We start from the raw sequence: 13,968 nt of genomic DNA, 5'->3' as shown, positions 1-13,968 counted from the left end.
TTCTCTGTGTTACAAAGTGATTCACTGTAGGCTATCCAGTTTAAAAAGTTCTCTGTGTTACAAAGTGATTCACTGTATCTCCAGTTTGTTTCACTATGGAGGATAATGGGGAGGTAACGTGGCAAAGGGGTGTAGGTGTGTTAGCAGCTGTTCTAGCAACTGTCTTGTATTTAGAAGTCTGCAGATCATTTGTAGGCGGAAATCTCCAATTGTCTGACTATGGTTGGTGGCTGAACATTGAACATTGTGCAGTATTCATATAATTCATGAGCACTAATAAGCATAATGTACTCTGTGTGTGTGTGTGTGTGTGTGTGTCCAGATGGCCTGACGATGTCTTGTGACATATCCAAGGACGAGGAACTCTTCATGGGCCAGGGGGACTACCAGTTCGAGATATACAGGCAGATGAGAGTGGAAAATAGGTTAGTGTGTATGCCCTGTGTGTGTGTGCCTGGTCTGACCGCTCTTTTTTTCTCTCCCATCTCTCCCCCACCAGAAACAACTGGACTGGCTACAACCCCCATTCAAACGTCCTGTGGCTGCACTACCTCTCTACAAAGCTGCTCTCTATGCAGTACCGCAACTCAGGAGGGAAAGCAGACAAGTGCACACGTCAGGAACTAAGTTCCAGCAAACCATCCTCGGGTTCCGTTCAGCCACTGAGGCACTGCAATGCCCCCTGTTTAAGTAGGGCGCCAGTGTTAAGGCACACATGCCTCGCGCTCCTTTCTAGTGTCCCTGGCCACGCCCACTGAACTGGCAGTGCTCATTCTGACCATGTATATATATACAGTATATTTTGTTTGTGTGCTTCACATAGGTCCACTTTTTTATTTATATATATATATATATAAAGTCTATGTTTAAAAATGTAAAATGAATTGGGTAGATGTGGAACCCACAACCACCAGTATTCTTGCAGCCGGTGATGGGAAGCATTTGGGATTTGCATGGGGTCCTGGAGATATCCTGGTCTATGAGACCATGTTCAAAGCATCGGATGCTAAAGGGATCAGGCTGCTCCTTCATCCACGAGGTCAGGAAAGATGAGGACATATATTCCCCCATTTTACGCAAACTCTTTAACGAATCACATCTTCGTTGGGCAGCAGGCGATCGAGGAGGACCTGCCCAGCAAGAACAAGAAGCCCCAATTTGCCAGCATCAGTAAGAACTACAGATCTGTCATACGAGCCTGCATGGAGGAGCTTCAGCAAGTGGCAGTCGCCCCACCAGGAACAGCTGGAGAGAGTACCATCCCCATTCAAACGTCCTGTGGCTGACATCCTCAAATACCATTCTGCCACTGAGGCGCTGCAGATGTTGATCAAAATCCATAATTGCAGTTTACAAACATAAAAAGGGTCTATCCTGTCTTTCAACATCTTTGAACAATCTTTGAACAATCTTTGAACATCTTTCAACAATCTTTCAACATCCTGTCTTTCAACATATCCTGTCTGATCAACATTGGTGAGTGTTACATTGTATTCATCGTGTTTAATATTGATGTATATCATTTGTATATAATTTGTTCTTTGGTAATTTGAATCTTTGGTATTGGGATTTTGTATTTTCTGTGTTTCTGTAAGTGTTCTGTGGTTCTTGTTTTTGTATGTTAAAACTTTTAAAATGAAAACAATTTATCGTAAAAAAAAACATCCGCGTTGGGAGTGATTTCTGTACACCACACAAAAATAAGGGGTTCACTTTTTCTTGCTTCCAGCATACAAAGAATAAACACTTAGAAAAACAAAATATTTTATTCAATTTTATCATTAAGATTATTATACATTTTTGCATCGAACCAAGCTTCATTTTGGTATGGTCAGTCATGTGAGTGTGTGTGTGTGTGTGTGTGTGAGTGTGTTGTTCTGCAAAGGATCTTGATTGAATATGTTTAATGCCTCCATACTTGAAGAGATATCTTCATGTGACCCTTGGTTGTTGGTTAAGAAATGTACACGTTTGCTTATGAGTCGTGAGATAGGATTCGACTGATAGCTGTGTTAGAAAAAGGAAGACGGCTTTAAAAGCATAATGGAGACATTTCCAAACTGCAAACAAGATCCCGGGATGGGTTGTTCTGAGAAGAGGTCAGAGGTCATGTGTTTGAGAAGCACTTTTTGGTTGAGCTTTGAGGCAATGCTTGAGAGATGGCCTTGCTGGTGATGAGCCTGTATGTTAACCCATTGATACCTGATGCAGCATTTGTGTGTGTATCCCTTTAAGACCCCTTTAAGTCTTAAAGGGATACACACACAAATGAGGGATAGACACGCAAATGCTGCATCAGGTATCAATGGGTTAATGTGGCTGTGTGCTTGTGTGTACATGTGGGAAGCAAACGGATGTGTATAAGAAGCAATGGACTGTATATGGAGAAATGTACTTGCAGCTGCTGTGTGTGTATGTGTGCGTGCGTGTGTGTGTGTGCGTGCGTGTTCGTTCAGAAGGAGAAGTATTTGGTGAACCACTCCTGCTTTAGTCCCTCTGTCCCCCTCTGCTCCAGGTACGGGCCCCTAAAGAAAACAGAGGAACCAATCAGACAGTGACACTGACTTTTTCGATCATTCAACATCACTTTAGATCTCAGGAGGATTGTGCTTATTTTGGAGACCGGCGACAATAACAGCCGCCCATGTGAAAATGCCATACCTGATTGGCTGGGCCTGGGAGGAGGAGGGCGAGACGTAGCGGATGCCCGCCTGCGGGGAGGGGCAGACGGGGAGCGGGGCGGTGGGCGCCGGGGTGGGAGGGGTGCACGAGGTGCGGGACATGGCGGAGCGGGGTAGCGAGGAGGGTGAGGAATGCTGGCTGAGGGCGAGGGAGGTGTGCTTGTGCGGGAGGGAGGAGGTGGAATAGTGGGGGGAGGCCTGGGGCTGGGAGGGGGAGGGGTGGGGCAGGGTGGAGGAGGCCCGGGCGGTGCTGCTGGTGACGCGAGGGGGAGACTCCTCCACGCGCTTCCTCTGTCGGCACAAAACAGTCAAAGCTTGGATGAGAGAAGGACAAGATGGAATGGGCAAAGTGCTCACTTGTGCTGCATTCAAGACAAGTCGGAACTTGGAAGTTTCAACTCGAGATTTCAGACATCATTACGTTCATGCTGTTTTAAACTCGGGGTAAAAAACACACAAATAGCTAACGTTGCTAGCTGTTAAATTCAAGGATTAAATGTTAAATTCAGCATATTGCCGTAATGAGAGCAAAATATAAACAATGTAAACACATATTGTATAATTACAGATCAAATGAGGTCAGCAAACACTTTTATAATTCATTACTATGGAGACTGCCATGTTTGATGACATCAACTTGGAGCTCTGAAATGATAACTGAATGACAACCGTTCAATTTATTTTTTTCCAGTCGGTGCTCGTTTTTTCCCCAAGTTCCGAGGTGTCTTGAACACAGCATTGGTTGCAAAAATCTTCTGGAGACTTTGTGTTTCACTCTTTAAGTTTCAATTAATCAGTGTTCATGAAAATCTTGCCTAGTGTAGCTTTAACCATAGAACACATACATTTAGCATCAAGTTAACTTGAGCATCAAGCTCAAAGTTACATAAAGATCAATACTCAATTTCACACAAATGATACAGTAGATCAGTGGTTCTCAACATTGACTCTACAGAAATATGGACGACACGCGTGCGTGCTTGCTACCGCTATGTAAAAATTAAGCCAAAATATCTAATTTCAGCGAGCTGCCATCTTGCTTGTGTGACATCACAGCTGTCAATCAGCCCATATCGTCAAATAACTAACAGTAACATACAGTACATCAGCGTGAAAAGAAGTAGCTAAAATGACAGACGCCATCTTTGGGAAAAATACTTCATACTTAGGCCTTGGCCACACTGATCCGTCAGAAAATGGACAGAATTATTGAACGGACAGATGTCTGTCCGATGAGAACTGAGTCTACGTCAAACCCCTCGCCGAAAGCACCGGGGCTGCTCCGCGGCCGGCGAGCCTGCCTGCGCAGCCTGCGTGCAGCTCCTTGGAAATGTGACTCGATGCAAATGACATGAACAGCGCGAGTATAATATAATGTAGATCATGTGCAGATAACTGGAGAGAAGTATATGCACTACATTCTCCCCTTGGACTAACTTCTAGTCACTGAAGTCCTAGTGAAATCACACAATTTTACTCATTTTGCTGGGGAATCCCTTATAGCCTCATTCACCGCCTCGGCCGCCATCTTCTTTGAAAAGTTGAAACAAATCTCGGAACGCCTCCTCTCGAGACCTCGACTCTGATTGGCTAAACGGACAGTGACTATCCGACCATCCGACCATCCGATACGTCCGTCCAGAAAAAGTTCATCCCTCTTCAACTTTCTGTCCATCAAAACGTATGCAAATTTTCTGGATACGTACGCTTCTGAGTGCTCCACGGACAGTCGGACAGTTGTCATTGAAAATGAATGGAAGTGAACAGAGAAATGAACGCACACGGACAGACACCACGGATCAGTGTGGCCAAGGCCTTAGTGCAGCCAGCCACCAGAGGGCGATCAAGATGTTTTGGCTTCACTTTTGAGGAGATGTCATGACTCCATATTTAAACTTCACCATTATTTCATTACAATAAAATGACACAATTAGAGAATGTAGAAGAATGATTGTTTTGATCCTAGTTTCACTGCTATCTCTGCAATACAGAACAGACAGTCATGGAATTCTGGACAAAATCATATCTAACAATAAAATAGATTCTCATATTTGGTTCCAAGAGACACAATCTCATCAAATAGAGGTCTGTGGCTCTAATGTGGAGTGAATTAGGGTCCTCGATATGAAAAAGGTTGAGAATCATGATTCAATGTACTTTGTAGGCTAAGGACCAATTTTTCATCTGGCAGACAGCCCATTTTTGAAAGAACCATCCACAGCGTAATTAGACTAAAAGCTGTGTAACGGACACATTCCACAGAGGGGGGCGTGGCTTTGCGACAAGCATTTTGCTGCCTCGCTCGCGCTGCAGAAGCTGCTGTTGGCTCCGGTGCAGTGAGCCATCCTGGCCACAGGGGCTCTTATGTTATGTTAATGAACACATGATGTGTGCACACAAGGCGCCAGGCAGAGACCAGCACAGCCACCCACCCGCATGGTCGGCGTGACGCTCCCGGCCCCGGATTTGTTGTCACGGAGCCTGAGGGTGTTGTTGTCCCCGGCAACATGAGGGTGCCTGAGGGTGCTGTTGTCCCCGGCAACAGGAGGGTGCCTGAGGGTGCTGTTGTCCCCGGCAACAGGAGGGTGCCTGAGGGTGCTGTTGTCCCCGGCAACAGGAGGGTGCAGCTGCAGCTGATGCCTCTCTTCCTGGAGGGAAGGAGGATGAGGAGAGCAGGGAGGGGGGAACTTATATGCCAATCTGTCTCATGCCCTGGCTGTCTATATTGTCTAGACTTGCATGCATTTAACTGAAATTCCCATGCAAAAATTACACCTACAAACCAGGAAGTGCAGGGACTTCTGGGTAAGCCTAAAAAATACATCATCGTTATTATACTATTCCATAATATATCATAATAATAATAATTATTATTATTATAGGTAACACTTTATTTTGATAGTCCGCCAACAGAGAGTCTACAGAATATTTGTAACATTTGAGCAGCTTATTAGTTGACTTTCAACAATTAAACTGTTTAACACAATGACAGAATGTATGACTGTTTTATTCATGGGTTTCATACACTTTCAGTAATAAAACAACTAAAAGCAAAAATCGTATCAGATGTTGTAACCGCATTTTAGCTGGTTGACAAGAGGGCGAAAAAGGACGTTCAGACCGAATATTTTCAACAACTAGAAATCAACAGTGAAATCCTGGTTGGTGCTCACTGGGTATTATTGACATTGCAAACATGATGGGATATTATCCACGTCACAAGCTGCATAGGCAAAAACTACAATGAAACAGTTTTGGCTAGAAGTGGGCTGCAAATAGCCAGTTAGAAGTGGGCTGCAAATAGCCAGTTAGAAGTGGGCTGCAAATAGCCAGTTAGAAGTGGGCTGCAAATAGCCAGTTAGAAGTGGGCTGCAAATAGCCAGTTAGAAGTGGGCTGCAAATAGACAGTCCAATTGGGAGCTAAATCATGGCTATGCATGGATTACGCATAGATCATGTCAAAGAAATGAAACCAAAACCTTGTTATCACTGTTGACTTTGCTTACATGATGGAATAGAGCAGGGGTCCCCAACCTTTTTTGGCTTGTGACCCCACTTTGATGTCACAAAAGTGTAGGGACCCCAGACATTCAAATTTCGGTGCATCCGATCGGTAATATCATGTAACAGTATGCTGACTTTTAGAATTCTGACTTTAATCTGAGAATTCTTACTTTATGGGTAAGGGTAGGGTACTATAGGGTAAGATTCAATGTATAACTTTCTGCCCACGATTACCGTAGATTAATTTCAAAATTAAATTGATTTTCAAGGCAAAATTTAAAGCTTCAAACAATGTTTCTTTAGTATATTTTGTATATTTTCAACAACTTTTTCTAGCCTACATCCGTTCCACCTTCTCTTTAACTGTACAGAGCAGATAACTCAAAAAACACCTAGGGTCCTATCTTCGTACGGTGCTATCGTTTGCACTGCCGTTTGCGCGCCTCTTATTGCTATCTTACCTGCATCTTAAGCTATCGTCTGCCTCCACCATCCAGTTTGTCGCTGGGATCTAAGCGCAGACACAGGTGTAGGTGTGGCCCAGGCGTGTCCGTGGGCCTCTCGCCTATCATCTGCCTCCCGCAAGTGTCATTTTGCACTCTGGCGAAGATACCGTCGCTATGTTCCAAGCGTAAACAGAGGTTTGGGGGTTGCCCGTGCCAAAATAGGCGTTCCAGCGCAATGTGTTAGAAAAAGGGGCTTGGATACATTATGCACGGCACGATGTCACTCTCTCCAACACCTCGCACGCGGACACACTCCCTCCTCAGAATGCCACATTGATTTTCAACTATAGCCTACACTGCAGAAAAAACATTGATTTAAAAATGAGAATTCGTTTGTCATGGTTTTGTGCCAAAAAGTGATTTGCGTTTTGAATTGGATTACCAGGGGAACGAGGGTCTGGCGGGGCGGGAGTCTGTGTGTAGCCCGGAGAGGGGTGCTTTTAAGTGTGGGATGCACAGGTTCGGCTAGTGTGCCGGGTCCTGGAAGGGGGTCTCCCCGGAGAAGGTGTGAGCTGGGCCGGGTAGGCAGGCGAGGTGGGTCGGTGCACAGGGTGGGTAGAGGTACTGAGGCAGCGCTGTGCGCGGTCCCGTGGAGCGAAATCAGTTTGTGGCAGCAAATCACTTTTTGACACAAACACCGGCCAGTAGGCTATACACAGTAACCTCTCTCCCTGCAATTGCACCATGCAACAATAATAGCTTAACCCCGAGTGGACAATTCTGGTATAGGCCATTGAAATAGGCTAGAATTAAAATCTCACACATCCCTACCCTATTAACTCATTGAGTGCCAGCCACTTTTGGAGAACGGAAGCTCCCAGTGCCAGAGTTCCAGAGCGTTTTCAGTGATTTCTCGAGGCCCACAGAATATTGTGTGATATTACTATGTAAACACCGAACACGCACAAAGAACGAGGAGACTCTCTTCTATCATCTGCAAAAAACAGTTTATTGATCCCATTTTCCGTTCTTTAGTTATGAGCCGGAGAAGATAGGCTGTTTTGAGCAAAAAGACAGGTTTCAAATTATAAGCTGAGATATTCAGCCTTTTGTGAAATGCAGCATTTCAAGCACATTCACTGACGCTAGCTAATATTTTCTGATGTAGTGACGTGGTGTAGTTCTGTGGAGGCTGCGTGCCCCACCCCCCTCTCCCCGCCTCAGCTGCAAACTCCTCCCCACACGCACCCAGTCTATTTTCGGACCCTCTGTTTTTGCGCCGGGCGGCTCCCGGGCGGCTCCCAGCGCGACAAGGAAATGCCAAACGGGACTGCAGGGATAGGTTTGGCCCTTCGGCGTCGGGTGCTGCCTTTCTGGCGGGTAATCGTGTGGAGAAACTATATGCAGACAGACAGACAGAGGCAGAGGAGCTCAGTTGTGTGCGCGGATTGACTGATGTTCGCAGCCCGACGTCAGCTGCAGACAGAGCAATCTATATGGCTCTGGCTGCAGCATGCATCGGCTTCTCTTTGATCACGGCTTTTTGCTGCAGTTTTCCGGACCTTTCTGTAATCTGGAGAGCACTGTCGCCACCTAATGAGTCCGTAAAATAGGTTATACACCTTCAATAGCTCCCATATTTGTACAGGAGATGCCTGATGCTTTGATCCACGTCCCACCGTCAAAAAACGCAATTGACGAACATACTCGTCCTTGGCACTCTACGTTACTAAACGAAATGACGAACATACTCGTCCATGGCACTCAATGAGTTAAAGAAACAAATATTTTTAAATGTGTATGTTATAGCCTATATGAACGAAACAACTAATTACAGTAAGCGCACGCTTTGGGACATGGGGATATTCACTGCGTAACTGCGCGGCGGCCCTTTGGTGTGTTTCAAATGGATCGTTCCATCAGCAACAATTTTCGTTACGAATCCGAACTGGTTCATCCTCCAATTCTCTCCGTCTCTCTTCCCTCTCTTGTTCTCTCCCCTCTCTCTCTCTCTGTGTGTGTGTGTGTGTGTGTGTGTGTGTGTGTGTGTGTGTGTGTGTGCGTGTGTGTGTGTGTGTGCGTGTGTGCATGTGTGTGTGTGTGTGTGTGCGTGCGTGCATGCGTGCGTATATCTGTGCTCTCACCACCAATCGCTTTATGAGCTGGTCTCTCTCTGTCAGTCTCTCCTGGAGTCTCCCCAGCTGCAGCTCATCACCCCGAGGGTCTCTCCTCCGGCAACGGTCCTCCCGCTCACGCAGCCTGGAAAGCACACACATATATACGCACACACACACACACACACACCCCATCATACACACACTCCTTCCCTCCTACCCGTCCTCTTGTCGTCTGTGTTAAGGGCAACCAGTTTACATTCAGCTTACATTCGCTCTGTTACCTCTCTCTTTACACCCAACTTTCCTTTCGGCCCCATATTGATTTTGTTATAAAAATAATAATAATTGCAGTCTGAGTACTCTATCGTTCAATAAATTGTTTCACTTTTCAGGCAAGAAAAAGGATCGCTTCTCAGTTAGCATTACCTGTACTTGATTATGCAGATATAGTTTAACAGAACACCTCTGAGTCACATCTGCGTCCTCTAAATGTAGTTTATAATAGCTTGTGCAGATTAGTTTTGAGGTGTCCGTATCAAACCCCATCATTGCTTTATGTTTGAATCGCTATCGCTAAATTCTAGAAGGGGGGGGGCTCCCAAAACTTTTTTTTTGGTAAATATTTTTATTGATTTTCCAAGTTTTCATACCACTTGGGGAATAGAGTACAAAACATAAATATTGACTTGAGTTCACTTGTTTTTCTTTCAAATACAACAAAGTATTAAACATTACGTAAATTAAATTTCCCGTTCTCATCCCTACCACCCCACCCACCCACTCACCCATAGGATTGCAGGTTCCAAAGTACATGTAGATCAGGGGTGGCCAAACTTTTTTGGTTGTGGGCCGCATACAGAAAAATATAAGGAGTCGCGGGCCAAACAATATTACGCGCAGTAGTGTTCAGCCTGTTTAGACTGAAAGCGGTAACCTGACGCTGCCAGATGGAAGGTTTAGCTTCACATTACGTTTCACTAAACCAGTCCATCTGGCAATGCAGTAATCCAACCCACTGACGGAGGCGGGCACTTTTTCCAAGCTACTTGGCAGGTGATTGGATGACCCATCTGTCTATCACCGCTGGTGCGTGTTAACTTCAACCAATCAGATCGCCATGCCTCTGACGTCACGTTTGCGACCGGAGGAAGGTGCCTGTGCCTGATCTCCGTGGTAGTCTATCATTGATTGAGTCCTCACCGTCCTCATTGTCGTAAAGTCGCCTTCGAAGCATGACGTTTGATTATAACGAACTAGTTGTGTGGCTTAGCCTTCCCAAATGTTGAGGGTCGTTTTTTAGAATTTAATACCGTAAATTCCGGACTATAAGCCGCACCTTTTTTCCCGTTTTTTGGCCTTTTTTGGCCCCTGCGGCTTATATAACGGTGCGGCTTATCTATGGATTTTTTCAAAAAAAAAAAAAAAAAATCTCTCTTTTTTAGCACTCTTTCTAACTATAAATCCTATATAACTATAATAAGTTTTAATTTCCTCTCTTGCCCTCTTTTCACCACACTGTATGACACTGTATGACACTGTGTGCACTGTAAAAAACAACACAGGTGGTGTTGTGTTATGTTGTTTTGTTGAAATGTTAATAAATGGGAGCTTCCTCAAACAGCCATCTCTTTCCCGACAATCCCCTCTGTGCATGAACCCTTACATATGGTAATTAAACATTAAAACACAATAAAAAAAAAAAAAAAAAAATACAATTAAAACACCCGCGGCTTATAGTCCGGTGCGGCTTATATAAGAAAAAAATAGTCAACTTTGCAGGTGCGGCTTATACACCGGTGCGGCTTATAGTCCGGAATTTACGGTACATAGAATTGGGAACGTTACATTCAATTTCATTCAGACTGCCTGTCACTTCCGCGGCGGCAGCCATGTTGACGAGTGAAAAGAACTACAAAGACCATGTACCCACTACTTGCCCAGACGAGCCTAAGCCCGCCTAAGGCTGCCGCTGATTTGTCGAGCCGGCCATGGTTCGGGTTTCTAAGCCAATCATCTTAACTGCCTGTGCATGACAAGATGGATTACGTCGAGAGAATTCTCTTTTGATCTCGCGAGGTTATCCATCTTGCAAGCAAGGTTATGAAAGCGGGGGGAGGGTCGGAATAGACCAGAAAAGCCTTGTCCCATCAAAAATTTAATTTCTGCCTAAATAAATATTACACATAGTTTATTGATGTGCTCACCTATTACAATGGGTAATGTAATAGGTATTGTAATTGTTTTCAAATTTGCTTTTCCTGTGCCAACAGGTTAAGACAGAGATAATTTCACCAACATTCAGTATTAAAAATGTAAAAGAAAAAAAATTGACAAAAAAATTTATAGACCAGGTCAGGGTACTCAAGTAACCCATTTTCAATGGTTTTACATGGAAAAAACTAAATGTTTTGTTTTTTGTTTTTTCCCCTCGTTTTCCCGTTTTTCTTTTTTCTTTTTTCAGTTTTAAACGTTAAAACGGAAAACCGAAAAACCTTTTTTTGTTTTTTTCTAAATTCATGGCGGGCCACTTAAAAATGGCCCGCGGGCCGTAGTTTGGCCACTCCTGATGTAGACGAAGGAAAGACACTTTTATACTGAGACAACTGAGTAGTCATATAAGTCACTCAGAGAAGAGGGAGGAGGAAGGGAAAAAGGGGGAGGGGGGGAGAAAGGGGGGATTCTGGAAGAATGCTCACTACTGTAACAGGACTTATATATTGTAGAGCAGTAGAGAGAAGGAGCCAGCACTCAAAAAATGTCCTTTGAGGGTTTTATTCCTGTTTCAAACACTGCAACAACGTACGCGTTTCAGCAAGAAGCCTTCGTCACAACGCTGACGAGTGAAAATTGGGCGCTGGGCCTTTAAATTCAAAGCCCCATCTAATTGGAATAGCCTGCCTAACTCTCCATTTCTTCTCATTCCAATTTTTAGGACATCACTATTTGCTCATCTTAAAGATTCAATATTCAAGTTTCATTTGAATAGTGAGTAGTCAGATTACAAATGAGGAATATATGACTTTGTGCAAGTGTGCAGCGCAGCGATCACATCACTAGCAGAAGGTGGAGCAAAACAAGCTGTTCTTGTTTCTTATTGTGTTGAATTCATTATACAGGGTTCGTGGGGTGCGGGTGGGTTCGTGAGGTGCAGGTGGGTTCGTGGGGTGCGGGTGAGTTCGTGGGGTGCGGGTGAGTTTGTGGGGTGCGGGTGAGTTTGTGGGGTGTGGGTGGGTTGGGGGCGGTGAGTGTGTGGGAGATATTTGCATGTTACTATAGCTGTTTTCCCACATGCGCCTTTTACCGCTAAATGACCGGAACGCGGACATTTCACCAGTTTCGAGCCAGTCAGAAGAGCGGTATGCGCGATAAGGAACACAAGTGTAGAACGGGTCCAGTCATTTGCCGCGACACCGGTCCTTCTCTCATGGGCGAGGTGTACACACGTTGCTTAACGTTCACTTCCAGCGTGCATCATCTAATCATTCGCGCACATCAAAGCAAACTACTTCCACATTTCGCTTCGTGCATTTGCTTTCTCTACATACATACAAGCGTTGGGCAGCTTGCAAGCCTCTGCCATTCTCGCTGTGTCTGTCCTGTGTGGCTGCTGCGAAGTGCGGAGGACTGAGTGAAGGACTGGCCTCTCTCGAGCAGAGAGGGGAGGGGGGAAATCGGCTGTGTTTATTACGCTGGCTTGACGCTGCTCTTAAGTCAAACGAGTGTGATTTATTGTGTGACAAGCAAACTTATTTCACCATCAGAGTTTTGCCGACCCCCCAAAATAAGCTCCCCCCTCCCCCCGCCCCCAACATACAGGCAATTTCGCTGCTATATTCCCACATGCCAGCGCTCAGGTGTGAAGGGAAATTCCGGGAAATGTCCGATATTGACTTACAGGTAATTTTCCGGTACGCATGTGGGAAAACGGCTCAAGTGTAGCCTACTTGTCATTTTCTTTCGGGTTGTTGTATTGTGGTTGTTATATTGTGGTTGTATTTGTGTTTCAAGGACCCACTTGAAAATGAGATGATTCTTCTCAAGTGGATTATCCTACTTTAAAGTTAAAAGTGTGTGTGAGTGTGTGAGTGTGTGTGTGTGTGTGTGTGTGTGTGTGTCTGTGTGTGTGTGTGTGTGTGTGTGTGTGTGTGTCCAGCCCATACTCACTCCTTCTCCAAGGCCACAATGCGAGCCTGCAGGTGCGTCTGGGCGCTGCTGTATTCAGAGACCAGGCTCTGCATCTCCTTCTTGTGCTCTCTCTTGATCTCCTCGACCTCCTCTCTCCTCTTGTCCTGCACCTCCTCGTCCTCCTTGGTGTCCTCGTCCCTCCTCTCCTCCCAGTTCTTCTGGGACTCCTCCAGCTTCTCCATCTCCACCCGCAACTTCTCCACCTCCTCCTTCAGACGCTGCGCCTCCTCCTCCAGCTGGGCGTCCCTCTTTGTCAGCGTTTCCGACGCCTCCTCGTCCTCTTTCTCCTCGGCTTCCGACTCCTCGTGGATCAGCCTAGAGAAGAGAGCAGCGGGAGATAGAAGAGGAGAAGGGTGGAATGGTCTAAAGCAGTCATTCCCAAAGACTGGGTCGGGACCCACAGGTGTGTCACAGGAGACTTTATTTGGGTTTGCAGAATTTCTTCCATAATCGTTTATTTAAAATTAGTAGGTTATATTGTTTTACTGATGAGAGGAAAAAATAGACCCTGTTAACTCCGCTATAATGCACTTATTTTGTCTCATTTATCAAGTTAAAATGTGTAGCATATATAGTTTAACTCTGCCTAAATGGATTTACTGCTAATTGGTCTTGTTTATAAAGTATCTCACTATAATAAGGCAAGGGGTTGGCGGATGGGGTTTGAATCCATTGCTGGTGGGAATCCTCTTGCTGATTTAAATTAACTTTGCAAATTCAACTTGTAGCTTAGTCAAACACAGGGACAAAATGATGCTCAAGCAGTTTTGTTTACAGCCAGCACAATTTTTCCTCAGAGTGCGGCTGCTTTCGTCCCACTTGAGTGTCTTGTGCTACTAAACACTTTCTCACTGGTACACAGGTACCCTTCTGCTGTTGCCATGGTGACGTGTATCCATGGCAATAGGAACTACATTGTAGAATATACTATTGTGTGTTTGTGTGAGAGAGAGGCAAAGAGAGATGTAGAAAGAGACAAGAGTGTGTGTGTGTGTGTGTGTGTGTGTGTGTGTGTGTGTGTGTGTGTGTGTGTGT

At 45.1% G+C, this 13,968-nt stretch overlaps 1 protein-coding gene across 1 annotated transcript in view; it reads right to left on the bottom strand.

The window, feature by feature from the left end:
- Positions 1–2,452: 2,452 nt before the first annotated feature.
- fam184b (family with sequence similarity 184 member B) overlaps positions 2,453–13,968 on the bottom strand; it is a gene marked incomplete at both ends in the record, with an annotated part of 49,912 nt that continues 38,396 nt past the window's right edge. The window contains 5 exons of the mRNA XM_083635928.1: positions 2,453–2,525; positions 2,662–2,972; positions 5,114–5,329; positions 8,776–8,890; positions 12,913–13,248. Of these exons, the coding sequence (XP_083492054.1) occupies positions 2,453–2,525; positions 2,662–2,972; positions 5,114–5,329; positions 8,776–8,890; positions 12,913–13,248 (1,051 nt within the window). The remainder of the gene's footprint in view (positions 2,526–2,661; positions 2,973–5,113; positions 5,330–8,775; positions 8,891–12,912; positions 13,249–13,968) is intronic.

Source organism: Poromitra crassiceps (assembly GCF_964638095.1).
Source record: "Poromitra crassiceps genome assembly, chromosome: 4".
Classification (NCBI taxonomy): domain Eukaryota; kingdom Metazoa; phylum Chordata; class Actinopteri; order Beryciformes; family Melamphaidae; genus Poromitra; species Poromitra crassiceps.
The sequence above is the reverse complement of the archived record's forward strand: the minus strand, read 5'-3'. Positions and strand labels throughout refer to the sequence as shown.